Source organism: Chrysochloris asiatica, unplaced genomic scaffold, assembly GCF_000296735.1.
Source record: "Chrysochloris asiatica unplaced genomic scaffold, ChrAsi1.0 scaffold00029, whole genome shotgun sequence".
Classification (NCBI taxonomy): domain Eukaryota; kingdom Metazoa; phylum Chordata; class Mammalia; order Afrosoricida; family Chrysochloridae; genus Chrysochloris; species Chrysochloris asiatica.
This window is the reverse complement of record NW_006408547.1, coordinates 17,230,974-17,253,297: the sequence shown is the minus strand read 5'-3', so window position 1 is coordinate 17,253,297 and position 22,324 is coordinate 17,230,974. Positions and strand designations below refer to the sequence as shown.

The window sequence follows — 22,324 nt, the reverse complement described above, 5'->3', positions numbered from 1 at the left end:
GGGTCGCTCCTGTCCTACTATTTACCTCCTGAGTGGTTTACAAAAAACAGGGTGAAAGCTTGCTCCTAGAACAAACATTGGGATCAGTGAACATTAGCTGATCTTTTCCCCTTTGTAACATCCGTGCTCTGTTCAAGGACATCCCCAAAGATGGACTGTCATTGGACATCCCCCCTCCCTCACCCAGAAAATAGAGCTGTGACATTTTAGAGACATATTTTATGTCATCGGCTCATTATCTACAAATTGAGAACCAGACAATTTTGTTCTGCTCTCACAGAAAAAGAAAAGAAAAAAAAAAACAAAAAAACAATGGCTTTAACCCAGCAGCTAGGTGAGCCATACACAGGGCATCAATTTAGTCTTGCAAAATGTATTACATTACGAGGGCCAAGCATTTCAAGGAAGAGAGGTGCTCCAAGATGGAACCCTTGTATTAGGTTTGCATGTGTATGTGTTGCTTTAAAAAAATGTATTTAGTAATGATATAGTCAATCGTGTATAATTTTCACTTTAATCAAGGAAAGTCTTCTAGGCTACAGACCTTTATTTTTCAAATTTAAAAATATGTTTGCAAAGTACAACAAAATCCAGAGTTTTACTAATAAGAATTTATAGTGCCCAAATGCAATTACGTTTTGCTTAAAGTCCCTTCAATGCAGTTATATTTATAGTAATTTATTATGAGAATGTTTTGAATATTGGGTTCACTGTACTTGATGAATATTTTTATGAATGAGTATTTCCTAAGCAGTGTGAATTCAGTTTATGCATTTTTCCCAAAATTTTACTTTTAAAAAAGTTCTAATAGTTTGTTCTACTATACATGTATATGCATATGAGATATGCACTTATAACTTTACCTCCACAATTAATTTGACCAAAATGAACATTTAGGTAAGAGATTATTGACATGCATATTTAAATATGCACACATATAGTTTTGATCAGAATAAGCACTAAAGTAGAAAGTCTTTACAATTTCCAAGAAAATGACATGAGCTATTAACAAATCTTGATTTTTTTTAAACCTTTGCTATACATGGATAGTAAATGATCCAAACTGCAGCTACATTTTCTCCTGTAAATAATTCTGTTGTATCTATACACCGTTACAATGCTACAGAGTTGTAAAATTTCAGTTGAAACATATTAGCAAATAGATTCGTAAAAGAAAACTTGCTGCTCAAGCACACTGAAGTCCCCTCATGAATTCTAGATGAGGAAAGCCCCTCTCAGTATGCAGAGTTCATTTAGGAGATAACTGGGTATTTATTAAATGAGCTCCTCACCTAAAGGGTTTACTAAAGTGAAATGGAATGAAATGTTGCACTCTTATTAAACTAAGTATATCATTTGATTAAAAACAACAAACTCTGAATTTAAATTTTGTACCTCCTAAAATAGATTTCAAATTGTAGCTCTTCTAACTGGTTATATAGTAAATATTACACTTCAACACATGCTTTGTCAGTTTTTATATCTAATTCAACTAGACACAAAATACTGTCAGTTAAAAAGGAAAGACAAACTCAGGAGCACTAGGAGTTTTCTACTTTCCTCCCCTATACATGCCTCTCTTATCCATCCAGCATAAAACAATTTCACATATCTTATAGATTTGTGACATGTTAACGCCTGCATTTTTAAAGAAATTGATTATGCTTTCTTTTAATAAAAGAATCGTTACTGCCAAATCCCTTTAAAATCTCTTTAAAATTGGTCACTTTCTTAACCGCAAGAAAGGAAAAGAAAACGACCAAAGAAAGATCTTAGACCATGAGAAAAAATTTCAACCAGGCTGTTTTCTGGCACCAGGCCACACAAGCAGTGGCTGGCCCTGCAGTAGAGAGCACATTGGCAGATGTTATTAGCTGACTTTTGCTGGAAAAGTATGGGAGAACAGTTGGAAAATCACAAGGTGTAGAACAAACTTGAAATAAATAAATAGCTTATTTGGCAACAGAAAGAAAGAAAAAAAGATTTCCTTGGTTGAAGACGACTGGGATACTTCTAATTAGAGTTTCTTAGTGTGGGTTTCATGGACTGACTTCTTAATGAGAATCGAAATTGTACCTCCCACATTTGTATTTAGAGGTCCTAGGACTTCAGAATGACAATTAGTTTGCGGTTCTGCTGCAGGAGACTTGCAGTCTTTACTATATAAGGATGTCACTAATATAGGTAATAATTTGTCACCCTTCCCTAACTTAGTAACTGAGGAAATGGTTAGTGGCCAAGTTATTTGGTTGTCATTTAGACCTGCTGGCATATTAACTTAAAAATACTGGTACCTACATTAAAGTAGTATGGATAAGCACTGGGCTGCCAACTGCAAGGTCAGTGGTTCAAACCCACCAGCCACGCCTCTGAAACCCTATACAGGGTCACTATGAGTCAGAATCGATGCACTTAACAACAAAAAAAAAACACTACAAAATATCTGCATGACACTTGAAAACATGTGGAAGGCGAAGCAAGTACGTATTCAATAAATCTATGAAAATTCAATTTTACCTAAAAAGTCAAAATCTGAAAAAATAGGCAACGGCAAGAGGCAGTTTATCGGAGGAAATTATTGCACAATGCTGAAGAATGTTGCTTCTATTATCGTTGGGTATTCAGAGTTAAGAAACATATAACATGAATATATGTCATAAGTGGGATATAAATTATTACAAGGCCAATTAAATCGGGTTATATTTTCATTAACTGCTAAGATAAGAATTCCTTCTTTTCTCCTGATTAGACATATTGCTACACAACATTTGTTAACATAAAAAGACAATATCTAACAAGAATAGAAAAAAAACAAAAACAAACCCACAATGCCTGTAAAGGTGTTTTAACTCCAACCCCCCCCCCACACACACACACACGCAACACACACTTATTTAAAATGGCATTCTTTGTGGTATTGTATTTTAAGGTATGGGTTTGAAAATGGAAGCGCAATCTTAACTTTGAGACAATTTTATTATGGTGTTTTGCTGCACTGAATTCAGGGCATTCCCGCCCTTATTACTAGACCTCGATTTGTTATTTACAAGATGCAATTGTTCTATGCGTAGTTATTGGTAAGCGACTTTGAAAGTCACAAAAGCCACGTAGATATTCTAAGCATTTCTTCAAGGACATCTTCAACTCTGCATTCCCTAGCATGATAACGCGATATGAAGATACCCACCTTCCCAAGATAGGTGTGCGGCACACAGGGAGTCTGCGGGTGGACGACACCCTGCCACGGATAAATGAGTTCATTGGGTTGTTTTCTTAGGGGTGCCCGCCCTCTTCCCTGCACTATGGAAACGGCATTTTTCTATGCCTGCTTGTCCCCATTCTCTCCTATTACAACCAAAACAGACGATTTCAACTTCCCGAGAAGCTGCCAAGTGAATAGGTGCGCACCACGCAGTCCCAGAAAGAGACCTCGAACGCGGAATGTGGAGGAGAGCGCGCTCGCTCCGCGTCAGGCGCCCCATACCAGCCTGTGGGAAACCGGGAGAGCGAGGACCCCTGCTCCTGGCAAGAAATGCGGCGGAGCAAGGCGCGCGCGGGCCCTGCCTGCCTTTCCAGGGAGCTGCGCTTTTCAACCGAGCCCCCCGGCCGCGGCCCACGCCGTTTGGCTGCAGAGCCTTCGCCCCCTTCCCGCCTCCCAGCCTCCGGGTTCCCTTCCAGTAAAGGGCATGGCGCTGTATTGATCCTGAGCTCACCGTATGACTAATTTGGATGCCCGTAAACAAGCGCCGGCGGGCTCAGCGCACCGCCACCCCCGTGCTGACGAGCACCCGGGAGAAAAACACGGGCGCAAACAACCCTGCTGCGGGCGCGCGCACAGACACCCCGCCTCTGCGCCCGCCATCCCAGCCCCGGACCCAGGATCAACTTCACAGAAACGGGGGACCGAAGAGAAGAGAAGCACAGGGGGACGGCCACGGAGAAAACAGTCTAAATTCATTCACATCGTCCAGTCCCCCAGGCCCGCGGCGTGGGGCGGCGGTGGGAGGGAGAGGCGGGCGCGAGAGGGGGTGCTGCCCGCCCCCTCCCCTTCCGCCCAGCCTTCAGCTGTCCGGGGCTGCTCTTTGATCTCAACCGGGGCCCCCGGCTCCCCCTTCCTTGTTTCCCTTCCCAGCGGAAGCCTGAAGATAAATTAATATAGTCAAAAGCAGGAGTGAAAGGTCCTCCCCGGCGCCCCCCGGCCTTGGCTCTCCCCGCCCCTTCTCCTAGCTCCTTTTTCACGCTCTGGGTGGCATTTTTTCCGCGTGCATCAACAACAAGCCTCTGATTAATGAGGCTTCGGGACCGCCAGCACCCCCGCTTCTCTTCCCGGGCCTTCCATCCTCCGCGAGAGGGGGTTGGGACGGGCGGGAAAAACGACTGAAGGAGAAAGGAGGAGAGCGAGGCGGCAGAGGAGGGCGGGGGCGCCGTGCGGCCCGCCCCCTTGCGACCCCGGCGCGTTATTGGCTAAGGGCGCCGTCAGTCCAGGGGTGCGGCTGCCAATGCGGGGAGCGGGTGGGGGAGGAGCGGCCGCCGGCCCCGCGCTCGTGTGTGTGCCTGCGTAACGCCGAGTCACATGTTGTTTTGCTCTTCTTAGTTCAGTCACTCGGTGCGCGATGTGTTACTCACTGTTCAACTGGGACCGAGACGAGCAGGACTCGCCGTTGGCAGCAGCAGCAGCAGCAGCTCCGGTGGCGGCGGCGCGCACCCCGGTTCCCCGGAGCGCAGCACGGAGAAGGCGGCGGCTACAGCACAAGTGCACCCGTGGACGCCTTATTTCCCGACCCGGCGGCGGCGTTTGGAGGCTCGGAGACCTGGACTATCTCCCCATCTAGCGAATTTCCCCGAGCGGCCGCGCAGCCTGAGACCCTGGGAGAGGGAGCGGCCGCGGGAAGTTGGGCGCAGGGGGACGGCTGCCGACTGCGATCTGGGCATCCTCAGGGAGACCCCGGGAGGCGGCCGAAGCCCGTTCTGTACCTCCCTTTCGCCTCACTTGATTTTTCTCCACCTTTTGGGCAGGAGGGACGTTCGTTAGGGCGAGTGAGGGGCTCTGCGCCCCCCGCCCGTGCCTCCTTTTCCTCCTTTCACAACCCCCCCCCCACCATCACTACTGGGTTGGGGCAGCCAGGACTGAACCTCCCAGGATGGCGAGCCCGCCACTCAACGGGCTCCCCACCCCGGCCGGAGCCTCGGGCGACGGCGGCGGCGGCGGCGGGAGCGCGGGGGGCGGCGGCCCCAACCTCAACAACAACAACAACAACCACAGCGTGCGGAAGTGCGGCTACCTGAGGAAGCAGAAACACGGGCACAAACGTTTCTTCGTGCTCCGCGGCCCCGGGAGCGGCGCGGGTACCGACGAGCCCGCGGCGGGCAGCGCAGCTGGGGGGCAGCCGCCGCAGCCCCCCCGGCTCGAGTACTACGAGAACGAGAAGAAGTGGAAGAACAAGTCGGGGGCCCCAAAGCGGGTGATCGCGCTTGACTGCTGCCTTAATATTAACAAGCGCGCCGACGCCAAGCACAAGTACCTCATCGCCCTCTACACCAAGGACGAGTACTTCGCCGTGGCGGCCGAGAACGAGCAGGAGCAAGAGGGCTGGTACCGCGCGCTCACCGACCTGGTCAACGAGGGCCGCGCGGGTGCCGGAGACGCGCCCTCCGCGCGCTGCCTGGCCTCCGCCAGCGCCGCGTCCTGCAGCGCCTCTCTGCCCGGCAGCGGCGCCTTCGGAGGCTCGGCCGGTGCGGCTGACGACAACTATGGGCTCATCGCTCCCGCCACCTCCGTCTACCGAGAGGTCTGGCAGGTGAACCTGAAGCCCAAGGGCCTGGGGCAGAGCAAGAACCTGACGGGCGTGTACCGGCTGTGCCTGTCGGCGCGCACCATCGGCTTCGTGAAGCTCAATTGCGAGCAGCCGTCGGTCACACTGCAGCTGATGAACATCCGCCGCTGCGGCCACTCGGACAGTTTCTTTTTCATCGAGGTGGGCCGTTCGGCCGTCACGGGCCCCGGAGAGCTATGGATGCAGGCTGACGACTCCGTGGTGGCGCAAAACATCCATGAGACCATCTTAGAGGCTATGAAGGCTCTCAAGGAGCTATTTGAGTTTCGGCCACGCAGCAAGAGTCAGTCATCGGGTTCCTCCGCAACGCACCCCATCAGTGTGCCTGGCGCGCGGCGCCACCACCACCTGATCCACCTGCCCCCCAGCCAGACCGGCCTGGTGCGCCGCTCGCGGACGGACAGCCTGGCTGCCACCCCGCCTGCAGCGGCCAGTGCCAACGCTGCCGCTGGCGCCAAATGCAACTCCTGCCGGGTGCGCACAGCCAGCGAGGGAGACGGCAGCGCCGGCGTGCCGGGAGGAGGGGGCTGCAGGCCAGTGTCTGTGGCTGGGAGCCCCATGAGCCCCGGACCAGTGAGGACGCCTCTGAGCCGCTCGCACACCCTGAGCAGCGGCTGTAGCGGCCATCTGAGCAAGATGATGCTAGCGCCGGCAGGGGGCGCCTTGCAACACAGCCGCTCCATGTCCATGCCAGTGTCTCACTCTCCCCCGGCAGCCACCAGCCCTGGCAGCCTCTCGTCCAGCAGTGGGCATGGTTCAGGCTCCTACCCGCTGCCTCCAGGCCCGCACCCGCACCTGCAGCAACCCTTGCACCACCACCACCAGGGCCAGCGGCCTTCCAGCGGCAGTGCCTCTGCCTCGGGCTCCCCCAGCGATCCTGGTTTCATATCCCTGGATGAGTATGGTTCCAGCCCTGGTGACTTGAGAGCCTTTTGCAGCCACAGAAGCAACACTCCCGAGTCAATCGCAGAGACCCCTCCTACCAGAGATGGCAGCGGGGGTGAGTTATATGGCTATATGACCATGGACAGGCCCCTGAGCCACTGTGGCCGCCCCTACCGCAGAATCTCGGGGGATGGAGCTCACGACTTGGACAAAGGGCTGAGGAAGAGGACGTACTCCCTGACCACACCTGCCCGTCAGCGGGCAGTGCCCCAACCCTCGTCTGCTTCCCTGGATGAATATACTCTGATGCGGGCCACCTTTTCTGGTAGCTCCGGCCGCCTCTGCCCATCCTGTCCAGCCTCTTCTCCCAAAGTGGCCTACAACCCCTATCCCGAGGACTATGGAGACATAGAGATCGGTTCCCATCGGAGCTCCAGCAGTAACCTGGGGACAGATGATGGCTACATGCCCATGACCCCTGGTGTGGCCCCACTAATGGGTGGTGGCAGTGGCAGCTGTAGAAATGATGACTACATGCCCATGAGCCCCACTAGTGTGTCTGCCCCCAAGCAGATCCTGCAGCCCCGAGTTGCATCTTCACCCCTGCCTCCCACAGGAGCTGGGGTCGCAGCCACAAGCTCTGCAGCTGGAAGAGGATTTCCATTGAATGGGGGCAGCTACAAGACCAATTCCCCAGCTGAGAGCTCCCCAGACGACAATAGGTACATGCGTATGTGGTGTGGCTCCAAACTGTCCGTGGAGAATTCTGACAACAAGCTGCTTTCGAATGGGGACTACCTCAACATGTCCCCCAGTGACGCGGGCACCTCTTGTACCCCGCCTGACTTCTTCTCCGCTGCTTTGCACAGTGGTGGAGAAATTCTCAAGGGAGTCCCTGGCTACTGCTATAGCTCTTTACCCCGGTCCTACAAGGCTCCTTATACTTGCAATGGGGACAATGATCAGTATGTCCTCATGAGTTCCCCAGTGGGGCGGATCCTGGAGGAGGAGAGACAGGAGCCACAGACCGGTCCGCAGCCACTGGGCACCCCAGTGACCACCCAATCGGCCAGCGCCTTCGGGGCCAGTAGAGGAAGCCACATCCAACCTCACCACCCAGTAGTGTCTTCACCCATGAGGCAGAGCGGCAGCAGCGGCAGCCGGCCAGAGGGTTTCTTGAACCAGCGCTGCCGGGCAGTGCGGCCCACTCGCCTGTCCCTGGAGGGACTTCAGACTCTCCCCAGCATGCACGAATACCCTTTGCCACCAGAACCCAAGAGTCCAGGCGAATACATCAACATTGACTTTGGGGAGGCGGGAGCCCGCCATTCCCCACCTGCCCCTCCACTGCTGGCCTCAGCGGCTTCGTCCTCCTCACTGCTGTCCGCCAGTAGCCCAGCCTCCTCCCTGGGGTCCGGCACCCCTGGAACGAGTAGCGACAGCCGGCAACGTTCCCCACTCTCAGACTACATGAACCTCGACTTCAGCTCACCCAAGTCACCCAAACCGGGGACCCAGAGTGAGGACCCTATAGGCTCCTTGGATGCCCTGCTCTCGCCCGAGGCCTCCTCACCTTACCCGCCTCTGCCCCCGCGTCCCTCGGCGTCCCCATCCACGTCCTCGTCCCAGCAGCAGCAGCCACCCCTACCACCACCACCAGGGGAGCTGTACCGGCTGCCGCCAGGGTCGGTTGGTGCCACCTCCCAGGGCCCCAGTGCTGCCTCCTCTTCATCCTCTGAGACTGGGGACAATGGTGACTACACCGAGATGGCCTTTGGTGTGGCTGCCACCCCACCACAACCCATCGCGGCACCCCCGAAGCCAGAAAGTGCCCGCGTGACCAGCCCGACGCCTGGCGTGAAGAGGCTGAGCCTCATGGATCAGGTGTCGGGCGTCGAAGCCTTCTTGCAGGCTAGCCAAGCCCCAGACCCACATCGAGGCGCCAAGGTCATCCGTGCTGACCCGCAGGGGGGCCGCCGGCGGCACAGCTCGGAGACCTTCTCCTCGACCACCACTGTGACCCCCGTGTCCCCGTCCTTCGCCCATAATCCTAAACGCCACAACTCGGCCTCTGTGGAAAATGTCTCTCTCAGGAAAAGTGGGGAAGGTGGCGGCACTAGTGTGGGTCTTGGAGGGGGAGACGAGCCACCCAAATCTCCCCATCAGTCCCAGGCAACCCTTCCTCAACAGCCAAGGCCAAGGACACAAAATCAGCCTGGGGGATTAATCGGGTGCCCTGGAGGTAGTGGCTCTCCAATGCGAAGGGAGACCTCTGCTGGTTTCCAGAATGGTCTCAACTACATCGCCATTGACGTGAGGGAGGAGACTGCGCTGTTGCCACAGCAACAGCAGCAACTACAACATCAACAACCAGGAGATAAGAACAGCTGGGGCCGGACCCATAGCCTGGGTGGTCTCATCAATGCTGTAGGTGGCAGCAGTGCCAGTGGGGTCTGTGGGGGACCAGGCCCTGGTGCCCTAGCCGCCAACACCTATGCCAGCATTGACTTCCTGTCGCATCACCTGAAGGAGGCGACTGTTGTGAAAGGTGAGAAGGAAGGACTGGGAGGTCTGGGAGTGTTAGCGGGTGTCAGTCTTTCTCCTTGGTTTTTTTTTGGTAGCTTCACCTAAATGCCAAAATACAGGCTTAGGTTCTTCATGTTTTGTTTTATTTTTGACTCCCATGTCCTCCTCTTTTCCTCCAAAATAACACTTGCCAAGGACAGTCAAAAAGTGTTTTAGACGAGTGTGACACTTCCCACAAGGGAGACTTTGGTGTGTGTTTCTTTTTTTCTTTTTTTTTTTTAGATCCTCCTGTTTCTTTTTCTGTATTCAACTTCCTTCTCTCACAATCTGTTAGCATTGGGAAGTTCCCCTCAGGTAGGCCAAACAAAAGAGGTGACTAAACACTATATTGTTAACCTCCTCTCAGTGGCAGGAAGTCTGATTTGGGGTTTGATGTAGTTGACAAAGTGTTGCTAGGAGGTGTGACTGCTCCCACCTTTGAAGCCAGAGTCTCAAAATTTATAAAGACAGACCTGAAATTCATCTAAGTAATTAACATCTATTTTGCTGTATCCTAACCAATTGAATTTTACATACAAAACAGTTTTCCATCACATGAATTATTGCTCCCTGAAAAGAATGAAGTGCCAACACTTCAGTGGTTCTCAAATTTTGTACATAGGTGGGAATCTTCATAAACCACCAGTGTAGACTTGGCATTTCTAATAATAAGTTCCAAAGTTATGCTAATGATGCTTGTCTGGGGACCATACTTTGAGTACCCTGTCCTGATGTTAGAATCACCTGGAGAGGCTTGAAGAATTATGTATACCTCATCTGGGATGTCTTGCATGAAGTACATATAGTTTTATATATGTTTTTGTTGTTGTTAAATGACGTCAAGTTGGTTCCCACCCATAGCGACCCTGTATAAGGTTTCCAAGGAGCGAATGGTGAGCTTGAACCACTGGCCTTGGCGGTTCATATGACTTTCAGTCTAGTGCATTAACCCACAGTGCCACACTAGGAATCACTCTCTCTTTCTGTCTTACTCTCTCTATATCTATCTATATCTATATAGATATAGATATTTCTGTGTATCTCTATCTATCTATCTATCTATCTATCTATCGATCTATCGATCTATCGATCTAGCTATCTATCTATCTATCTATCTATCTATCTATCTATGATGCGCACTGGACTACTAACCACAAGGTTGATGGTTCAAACCCACCAGCTGCTCCTCGGAAACCCCTATACAGGATTGCTATGACTCAGAACCGACTCAACATCACTTAACAACAACAACAACAATATATACACACTCATACACATATTCACACTCATACATACACATGAGGGGGTCATCAAAAAGTTCATGAAAGATTCCATGATTGTTTCATTTCACCACAAACATTTTGAGTTCCCCTTATAGGTATGTGTGTGTGTGCATATCAGAGGTATAAAACATAGGCACCCACAGTTTTTAGGGTCCCCATATTTTAGAATCAGTGCTTTAGAGGAAACGAATGAAAGACAAGAACACTGGTCTTTTCAGGAACGACTGGATGGGACAGTGCCCTGTATTGTTTAGGTTCTCCTCAAGCACCAGTGCAGAGAGAGATGCATGTTTGTTTTGCAGTGAGCGCTGAATCATGGTTATCTCAAACTTTGACTGGTGAGGGAAGAGAGACAAGTCTAACTGGGTTTCCAGTTCAAGAGAGTTTCTTCTTGAACTCTCTTGCTGTTTCTTTGCTGAGTTACTAGCAGTCTGAGCCTGTTTGAGGACCATAAGATGTATAGTAGCCCGTAGTGTTGTTTGGATGTAGCAGTAGATGCTGCCCTGATGTGGAGTCTGCAGCGGTTACAAGGTGATGACTGAGCTGACCTTTGGTTCTTAAGCTCAACAGAGCAGTTTGATTTTATTGAAATCCAGTGTATATTTTAGGGAGTGGGGTGGCTCTGTAGGATAAACACTGGAGGGCTAACTACAAGGTCAGTGGTTCAAGGCCATCAGCTTCACCACAGGAGAAAGATGAGACTATCTGCTCTTGGAAAGATTTACAGTGTTGGAAACTCAGACAGGAGGGCTATGAGTTGGAACCAACTCGACAGCACTTAAAAACAACAACAAAGTGAGTATTTATAGTATGCTTGGAACTGTTATTTCATGGGATTTAAAATGATAGCTGTAGGACAAATCCCCCATTATTCTACTTTAAGAGAGGAAAAGCTATTTCCTTTTTATTTTTTATTTTTATTAAAGCCACACAGTAAAAGGCGAAAGGAACCACAGAGAATTATCAGGAGTCTAGTGACTCAGTGTATCTAATGAGATCAACTGCAGGTTGTCAGGTTGTACCCCATAAAGGATGACTCTCAGCTGAAGGTCACTTTGCTTCGTGTCATGCTGGACATTACAGGTATATCTGAAAAATTGCTAATGCATCAGGGAATTGCCCCAGCACAGGTGTATGTGATTGAGGGAACACACACACACACACACACACACACACACACACGTAGTTAAGTTGGTATCCCCAAATGGGTATATGTCATATGACCCAAAACTGCATTTTGTCCAAACTTGATTCTAGTGAGAAAAACAGTTTGAGAATGTGAGACCGTTTACTGGGTTTTTGTTTTGTTTTGGTGGAATAGGCCGTTAAAAACCTGGACTGGATTTAGGTGAAGCCTCAGGAATTGGTTCTTGCAATAACAGAAAGGGTAAAGATTTGTAGTTTGCCCCTACAGGTCTTACAGACTTCAAGGCCTTTCTGATTACGTAGATACATTTAGAAATGTGAATCATGTATATAATGCATTATGCTATTTTTTAATTAGTGAAAATTTTAGACTGCCAGAGATCAGTTTATTTAGCTTGTTTTGTTTAAGATAATCCACCAGTATAAAATTGCTGTCAGCCTATAGGATTCATGATTCTGAAAATAAAAGAGCATTTTGTATGTTCCATGGATGCTGAAGAAAGATGCGTGATCGAACTGGCTGTTGCGTTTCCAAAGTGTGTGTAGATATTATTGTAAACACTCTTGTGATAAAGGAAAATGGCTGTTTTTAAGCAAAAATAGATATCTGCAGTGGATCCTGGGTACCATAGTCACAGCTTTGTTTTCTTTTTAAAGAAGACAAATGTTAAATGGATTTCCAGTGAACTAACTTAATCACACACACACACACACACACACACACACATCAGTAGAGCAGGGAAGGCAAGTACACCATCTTCCTTTATTAATGTAGCTTGTAAGTTGTGGTCTGCGGACAGAAAGAGGGGACATTCAGAAACTCAGAAGGAATATCCACCTTTATTTAACTCACATATACTTGTAGAAATGTAGTTGTAGTGCTTATAAATAGAAAGTTCCCAATAGATTTGTGTCCTTTGAGAGAATGATTTATAGTGGGAAGGGCCTGCAAAGCATTTCTTTGAAGATGAACTAGAAACAGGACTCCTTGGTTGTTGCCCGTGGTTCTCAGAAGTGGCGTATATTTCCACAGACAGCTCCTCTTCCTGAGCATGGAAAAGCTTAATTAGTTATGCTGAAGCCAAATAATTTGGGGTTACTTGAGTAGTGTTTAAAATTTGCAGAAGTGGTAACTGAAAGGAAGGATTCCAGTAATCTTTGATAGTTGTTTACAACAGAATTGGGCGTAGGAATGGGTTTAAAGTCTAAAGCCAATTAAAAAGTGAGTACATTCTAGGTATATGATTTTTTTTTTTTTAACTGATCCAAACCAAATAAAAATTTTAACTTCAAATTATGCAACTTTCTGGGGGGACAGTAGAGGGTTATTTGTGTGCTTTTTGCATGTGTGTATACAGAAAAATCATAACTAGTCTGTTACGGTTTTGCTGTTGTTTGGTAACTGGAAATATGTTCCGAATGTCATTATGCTTTAAAATTGCTTTACCAATTAACTTTACATTTACTTGTATGTTAAGAGTCTAAATTGGTTTACATCATAAAAATATGCTACAAAAGAGTGTTTCTCTTTAGTGGGATTTCTATTCTAAAATTGATTTATATGTGTGCACAGAGAGATTAGATAAAAATGACCACAGAAAGTATCTGTATTCAAATTTTGTTTGGTAAAAGAACTATCAATGCATATCATATGGTAAAAGAACTATTGGGCAAAAGAAATGTTCCTGCAGGAACAATAAAATCATGATTTATGTTTAAAAAGTATTGCATAAAGAAATCTTGAAACAGCAGATTTGAATACCTTTAGAAATCCAACGAGATCGTTTGACGACCACAAACCCTTTATTTTTTCCTATTCTGCTTTAGTTGGCTAGCTCTTGCCATAATAAGATAATATTGTATGCTGCTCTGCCCTAGTCCCAGGAGCAGACAAGTGAGGTGCTAATGAAAACACATGCACACAGTGCTGAATGAAAGTCACATGACTTGTGCTGTTTCCTTTATTGAAAGAGAAACCTTTACAAAAATAGTATTTCATAGAAGGAAGCATAGTATGTGGAACAGTAAACCAGGAAACCAGGTCTCTAGTCCTGATCTTAATGAGTCATTGTAACTATATAAACAAGCCATTTAATCCCTCTTTCTCACTTTCTCTACCTGTAAAATGGGGGTAATTATAACCCTCTCCTTTCTGTGTCACCGGGCCAAGGGAGGTAAATGAGATGGTAAACATCAAGCCTGTTTGAAGTTCCTCTTAAAAAAGGTGCTAATAAATCTAATCATTTCTGTGGGCACTCATTAGTTTGAAACTGAAAATATACAGGACAGAATTTGTTACATGAATACACTTAAATTTTTAAAACTTGAAATAGTCTGAAAATGGAGCCAGTAGCTTTTAAGAAATATTACACATTTGCTACTTCATGGGAGCTTGGCTCCGATCTCCAACAGCTTTTTTACCCTCTTTATTTTAACGTAAGATTTTAAATAAAGCATTTTAAATTACACAACATATAAAAAGAACGTATAAAGTTCTTTTTTGTAGCATATTTTTATGATGTAAACCAATCTACAATCTTAACATACAGAGAACATGCAAAGTTCCTATAAAGTATGTAAAATTACACAGCCAATAAAAACAACATCCTAATCCTGAATCCATATTAAGAATGCACTTTTGATTACCTTTTATGATTTGTTTACATACCAAGTTGGAAAGAGAAAACTACAATGTTGTTGCTGCCCAGTGCTGTCCAGTCCGTTCCAACTCACAGAGACCCTCCCTATACAGGGTTTCTGAGGACCAGCAGCTGGTGGGTTTGAACCACTGACCTTGTGGTTAACAGTCCAATCCACTGCTTATCCTGTGGGCACCACACCAGGATTGATAATGTTGGCTCTTAATGCAGAGTGAATGAAAAGAAAAACAGAACCTTAAAACTATGTTGTTTAATCATCCTTTGGTCAATGTGGGATTTTCTTCTCTGGGGTTGATTTAATTCGATGGGTCATTCATGCATTATTTTAACTTGTAGCACTATAGTGTTCAGTTGTCAAACAGAGTAGAAAGATGTTCATATTTGATTGTTTCCTTCTTCCATCCAGAAAAAATAAAATGTAACTAGTAATTAATGTTTTATTTTCTTTAGAGTTGTTAGTATTAAAACGAAGTGTTTTCTTTAAAAAAAAAAATTGAAGTGCTTTTTTAAAAAAGTAGAACTTTCAGTAGAGTTTTAGTAACAGCAGCAATGGGTATAATGGGTTTTCTGTTAAAATTCCCACTAATGAGTTTTCTGTAGAAACGTAGTTCCAAGAGCTTGGAGCTGGGTAACGTTTGGTATCAGATTTGGCAAGTGGAAAGCTTTTTTTTTTTTGGTTTATTTTTTAGTAGCATAGAATCAAGTGTTCCGATTCACCTTAGAAACTTAAGGGAAAATGTAACTTTAGTCTTTTATCTGCACTGCGGAGTGGGGGAAACACTCTGAGGAAAGCAAAAGGCTGTGGCCCCTCCCTCCTAGTCAATTCTCCACTTAGTTATAATAGAGTTGGATTCTCAGTAGAATTTCTATAGTACAGACGTGATCAGAATACATATTTCTCTGCAAAATGGGCAAGGCATTTTCCTCTTGGCATTTTACTTGGGAAATGAAAACAAAATTGTACAAACCTCCACAATTACCACTTTTAAACATGATGTTATTTATCAGGTCTTGAGCTTTGTGAAAATGTGTCCAAATTTAAACAGGAACGCTCTGTGTTAATTTTATTTAGTGTGAATGTTTCCTCAAGATTGTAGTGATTGCTTTGACTCATTGAAGACGAATTACTGGAGACAGAGTTTAATGGTAGGTTTTTTTCTGAAGAGGACCAGTATAGTGATCGCTCAAGGCCAAGGAAATGCTGAAGGGTGATTGGATTTCTTTCAGAATAGCTATGAGACGTGCATTAATTGTGCACCTAGATAAAACATGCAGAAAAAATTTGGATAGAAGAATTTGAAGTATATGTTGTATACTACCATGTTTCTGGAGTACTGATGTGGCGCTTTGGGTTAATGCTCTGGGCTGCAAGATCGGTTTGAACTGCAAGGTCAGCGGTTCAAGCTCACCAGCCGCTCTTCAGAAACCATACACAGGGTAGCTATGGGTCGGAACCTACTCAATGTCACTTAACAACAACAACCATGTTTCTGCATGGATGCAAACAATATAAGAAACTCTGCACTTGGTAATCTTACTGCTTAATTGGATTAATTACATTAGAATACTGACTGAGAATTGAGTTAAAAATTGTATCTTTTCACAGTTTAATGGTACTGATTTCTGCTATCCAAACCAAACCCAGGGCCATCTAGCCCGTTCCGACTCATTGTGGACCCTAGTGTTTCTGAGGCTATGAAGCAGGGAAGGGCAAGCAGTCACCTCATCTTTCGCCTGCAGAGAGCTGCTGGTGCAACCCAGTGTTTATATAGCCCACTGTGCCACCCCAGCGCCTGTCTTTTCTATTGTTGTTGTTAAGTGCTATCAATTTACTTACAACTCATAGCAACCCTGTATAGGGTTTCCAAGAAGCAGCTGGTGAGCTTGACCCACCATTTTAGACTAGAAAAATACTTAACTTGCAGAAAACCACTTTCTTATTTATATACATGACATTGCAAAGCTTCAGCAGGTGAGCATGTCTTTAAATTCGCCTGTCTGTGATCGATGTATGGAAGTCATCATATTATGTATTCATAATAATAATTAATAATACTTTTCTTTTGATATTGTAGAACACTTGGTCAAAATATGATCAATGATAGTTTTGCAAGATATATGATCATGTGCGTTATGCATTGTAAATACTGTATCTCTTAATGTCAAATTTTCAACATATCAGGTTTTCCAGAAATAAGTCTTTTTGAGTGGTGTGTATATATATGTGTGTGGGGCTATACTGTCATATCCAGTCATCCTCCCAATAGGATTGATGTAGATTTTTTCCTTAAATGAAATTCATATACTAAGTAATGCTAAGTTCTCTGATCATGTTTAAACTATATCATCTTCAGTATAATTATAGTCTGACTGTTGGTTTAATTTTATCCATAGTGTATCAGTCTAAAGTACAATGAACAATCCCAACATTTGGTGGTGTTCATGAATTAGAAAGAATGTTGTTGAAGGTGAATAGGATGAAATTGTAGCCATTGTTTCTTATCAGTATTGAAAGATTAATTCAAACCTCTTTACCCTTTGGGTCCAAAGAATTGTTTAAAATTCAAAAGTGTTTTTCCTCACTTCTTGTTTTTAACGCATTTTCATATAGATTGTATAATATAAGGCTAAACAAACAAGCATGTGATATAGATAAAGCCACTTGGGTCTCCATTCTTTTGGAATGAGGAACCTACAGCTTAGACTTGCCCAAGACCACACAACTTTGAGGAACAGTGTTCAGTTGAACCATATGGAAATGCTGCTTTTATAGCATTTGTGTGTGTGTGTGTGTGTGTGAGTTACCCTCATCGCATCTTTTATGTTTACATTCTATCACATTGTCATCGGTCATATAAATTGTCTGCTTTACCTAAGACCCTGTTAACCTTTTGTGTGTTTGTGTGCTTGACTTGACTTGGATGATAATTACCTTACTTCTCTCTTTTCCTCCACACTTGCTAATGTCTCACAAACTGGAGACAACTAGGCAAGAAATCCTCCTAACATTTATACCAGCGTTTAGATTGCTAGTTGGAAGAGTTTAGAATTTGATATTGCTTTCAAGGTCCTTATTTTGTCAGTAAATTTAACAGTTGACTTTGGTAGCATAGCGGTTATGAATCGGGCTGCTAACCCCGAGGTCGGCACTTTTTAAGTACCAGCCGTTCCCTCGGGAGAAACATGAGGCTTTCTGCTCCTGAAAAGATTTAGAGCCTCAGAAACCCTGTGCAGGGTCGCTATGAGTTGGAACCGGCTCCACGGTACTTTACAACAACAAAAACGTCAAGTTATTGGTATATCATGTGTCCTGGGGGCTTCCAACCACCTTCCTGGATCCCCCCCCTCCCCCGGTGGTTTACAAAGGCCACTTTGTATTAATTCTTCCACCTGTTTTTTTTTTGTTTGTTTGTCTTTTTACTATGTATCTCTTGTTAAAGCAAGATACTTGATAAGATACTCTTCACTCTCAATGCATTAAAAATTTTTGAACTCAGTGTGGCAACACTAGCTAGCTCATGACTATTAGAAAAAAATACAAGGGCTTTTGGCTGTGTATGCTTGGGAACCCTGATGAAATCATCTAACATCTTATTTTACAGTTGTGAAAGCAGAAGTGGGGGAGGCTAAGCGACTTGTCCAAGGTCACTCAAATAGTGGTAGAGATGTATGTAAACACTGTTATAAAGACTAGAACAATGTTACAAATTGTATGGTGTATCTAGTGTGCTTTTTGTTTAGTGATGAATAACTTTCTATTCCTTTTAGAGAAAGTTAGTGTTTGTAGAATTACTAGAAACAGAATAAAAACACACCTAAAGAAGGAAGCATAAATCAGGAAAATCTAGCTATTTATAATCATGAGGACAATGTTTTCCAAGGAAACAACAACAAAAGCAGGATAATGAACATCTAAAGGCCTATTTTACCTGGAAATTTAAAAATCCTTACTCTGTAGATTGGCCCAGTAAATAATACAATATTAATAATTCGTTTTTTTAGTTACTGCTTTATTATATACATTTAAGATTCATTTATTCTATAAGTGAGATATCATATACTCCTCATTATGAGTAAGTCCACTATTGATTTCCCAAGAAGTAAGTTGTTAACTCATTTAATGACGAATTTATTTGAAAACTAAGCAATTTAGAATTTGCGTAAGGACAATAAATGACGAATCAGCTGTTGCTAGGTGGTTATCTTCTGGGGAGGCTAGTCATTCACCAGGCCCATTGTTCGTTTCTTTTCTGAGAAAAAAAAAATCATCTCAATTTTTATAGGAGGAGTAATGGTTTTCTAACAAATTTTATGGAACAATAGCTGCTGCCTTTCTGTGGCCATGAATACAAACCCCCACCCCACCCCACCCCCTAAAAGCATGCACAAATACTTCAGCAAACGCATAATAAAAATTCATAAGACAGCCATACATTTTACTTTTGAAAATAAATGAATATATGGCCTTCTACTATGAAGGGTGGTTCTTGTTTTGTTTACATTAGTTGTCAGTTTCTTAGCAGATGGCAGCCTCAGGACCATGTGCCTGCCATTATAAGCAATATGCACTCATAATCTACCCTAACATCACTGTTGACAACAGCCTAATGATTGGAGACTGGCTGCCTCGAAGGATAAACAAAATAGGGAAATGTTTTTCTCGTCTTCCATCAGGGATTAATGGAGGGATGACACTTCGTCTCAGGTTAAAAACAAAGTGGAGTTCAGAATAGCCTATCTTATAGTAATGAGTGTGTTGAGCACTTAGCAAGTTAAATAGAGACATAAAGGGAGTCAGGATCAATAAATCCAGATGTCTTTTCCTGGGTCAGCTTCAGAGCCCTGATGTGAAATCTTGCTTTCTTATGAGGAACTGGAAATTACACAGTCACGTGTGTTGCCCAGTGATCTGTTGTAAAGTCACCTCAAATAGGGACTGAAGTCAGCGACTATTTGATCCTCACAAATTCCCAGGTCTGTTGTAGAATCCATCCCTAAACCCATCAGCTGAGTTACACCACCATCTGTTCCTGCGATGCCAGGGACCAGCTCATTAATGTGAGCCTCGCTGCTTCCCTTTATTTGTCTACGACTTTGGATGGTCTTTGATAGATGGATAAATGGGGGTGGGGAAGGAAATTGTGAAGTAGTGAAGGAGAAATTTTGGAATTAGGCCAGGATGTACTTACTAAATGTAAAAACTATGCAAATAATACTTTCAAAACTCCAGGCAACAAACCGGATGAAACGATGCGTGGATTAAAGCATGGTGAAAAGCTTGTTTCTGTTTGACAAGGTCAGACATGGAGTAAGAACTGGGACTCGGGTATGTTGTCAGTATTTCAGACCTCTGAAACTTGTATGGCACCAGAAATCCCTAGAAACGGAGGTTCTGGTGGTCAATTCCTCACAACACACCCTGGATTATCAGAGTGTTTTTAGCAAATATTCTGGCTCTGCTTCCGTTTTATTTTTCCACTTTGTCAGGTATGTTTTGTGTTTTTTATCCCAACTCTTCTCCTGCTTAACAGCAATCGTAAATAACCTTTGTGATATGCACCCAAGGCACAAACAAATCCTTGGTGACCCATAAACTCTTCCAGTTACCGAATGAAGTTTAGTGAATATTCTGCAAAGAACCTTTTTTTTGTTTGCCATGTATGTATAATGACTGTGCAGTTCAAGCGGAAGGTCAGTATATTTGCTTTGGTAAAACATGTTAGTTGCAAAACCTCTTGGTTGTTGTTCTTAAAGTGCCTTCAAGTCAGTTCCGATTCATAGCGAACCTGTATGGGTTTCCAAGGAGCAACTGGTGGATTTGAACTGCTGACCTTAGGATTAGAAGTCCAGTCCTTCCCTACAGGGCTACACATTTGGAGTATAAATTTATTTTAATTACTTGATTAAATGGTTGAGTAAAATAATAAAAATTAAAACCATGATAATGAGCTGTGTGCAAACCATTACAAATACAAATATTAGAGAAATCTTTAAGTCCTTTTATTGATTTTGACAAACTATTTAAGGACATATTCTTTTAAAGTTTTCAAATATAATGATATTTTTGTATCCTTTAAGTCATATGTGTTTTAAAACTACAGCAGGTTTTTCTTATCACTTGTTGCATTTTAATGGATCATTCATTGCTGTTGTTGTTGTTAAGTGCCATCCAGTCAGTTTTGACTCTTAGTGTCGCTGTATAGGGATTCTGGGAAGTGACTGGTGAGGTTGAACCACCAACCTTGTGCCCAGGACTCCAAATTTATCACTGGTGTTGGTTTATCAATGAGTGCTGATCAAAGTTTCAAATGCAATGACTAGTGCAGTCAAATATCTGAGTTCTTCTAACTTGGAACATTTAATTAAGCTCAGGGAAAAACACTCAAGTGATAATAAGCAGTCATCTAAATGAGTCTTTTGATGTTAGCCAGTTTATCTGGAATGTTCAGAATTCATTGGGTCGTCAGCCATTTCATAAAGGAGCAACAGACTTGACTTCTTAAACCAGTCAATTGATTGAGAGTTCAGTGTGTGCCAACACACGAGAAGACGTTCTTAAAGATACGGAAGAAATATGAAAGAAGGTCATTTTCCCCCAGGTGCCTTTTAGAGTCTCCTTGGACACCATCCCACCAAATACCTATTTTCTGGGCAGCCACGCTGGTTTCCTCAGTAGGTAACCCTCCTTCGGGTATTCTTGGCCAAAGAGTAGGATATCCCTACTTGGATTGTGGGTGTCATGCTGGAAAACTGTGATAATACCCCTCAAACTTTTCAACCCCTTCTCACATACACACCTGGGCTGTGTCAGATGCAGCCATCTTGTTGCATCCGTTTTCTCTCTGGGAAACCTTTGGTTTGAGTTTGCTCCTGCCGTAATTCCTAGATGTCAGTCTGCACTAAGTGCTTGGCCACCTCACCTCATTCCTTGCACTGGCTTTCTTTGTGTGCCCAGTTTTTGTTGTAAATGGTAGATTCATGTAACGTCTCCATTGGTAGGTTATTTTTCTCCTATTCCTGCTCCTTCTTCCTTCCTCCCTACTTCTTGTTGAGGCCAAGTACCCTTGAGTCAGTGCCAACCATAGAGACCCTGTATAGAGTTCCCACGGAGTGACTGGTAGATTTGAACCACCGACCTTTCGCTTAGCAGGCCAATGCTTTTCTGACAGCGCCACACTAGGACTTAACCTGCTTTGTTGTTAAAATTCTTGTTCTTAAGCGCTTTTGAGTTGTTTCCGACTCGTAGTGACCTGTATAGGGTTCCTGAGGAGTGGCTGGTAAGCTTGAACTGCTGACCTGGCAGTGCAGTGCATTAACCCACAGTATCACACCAGAACTCCCCTGCTTGCCCCTCAACAATTACTTAACAAATATATTGTTGTTGTGTAGTGCGATTGAGTTGGTTCTGACTCATAGCGATCCAGTATAGGGTTTGCGAGGAGTGGCTGCTGGGTTTGAACCATTGGTCTTATAGTTAGCAGTCTGAGTATCCTACAGTATCTCACCAGGACTCTTAACAAATGTGTGAATTTGTGTAATATTAATTCGGTCATTGAATTTCTTATTCTTTTTTTTATACCCACTTCCTATGTTTGTGTATATGTGTGTGTGTGTGTATATAAGGAGCTCTGGTAGCGTAGTGGTTACGAATCAGGCTGCGAACATCAGGGTCAGCAGTTCGAAACTACCAGCTGCTCCACGGGAGAAAGATGAGGCTTTCTGCTCCCATAAAGATTTACAGCCTCGGAAACCGTGTTTAGGGTCACTATGAGTCAGAACCGACTCGATGGCACTTAACAACAATAATACATACATACGAAGCTCTGGTAGCGTAGTGGCTATAAATCGGGCTGCTAACCTCAAGGTCGGCAGTTCGAAACTACCAGCTGTTCCGTGGGACAAAGATGAGGCTTTCTGCTCCTGTAAAGATTTACAGCCTCGGAAACCCTGT

At 44.7% G+C, this 22,324-nt stretch overlaps 1 protein-coding gene across 1 annotated transcript; it reads left to right on the top strand.

Annotated features, from left to right (window-relative positions):
- The first annotated feature begins 5,141 nt into the window (after positions 1 to 5,141).
- IRS2 (insulin receptor substrate 2) lies at positions 5,142 to 9,350 on the top strand. Its single transcript, XM_006851538.1, has one exon. The coding sequence runs from the start codon at positions 5,142 to 5,144 to the stop codon at positions 9,348 to 9,350; it is 4,209 nt and encodes a 1,402-aa protein (XP_006851601.1).
- The last annotated feature ends 12,974 nt before the right edge of the window (positions 9,351 to 22,324 follow it).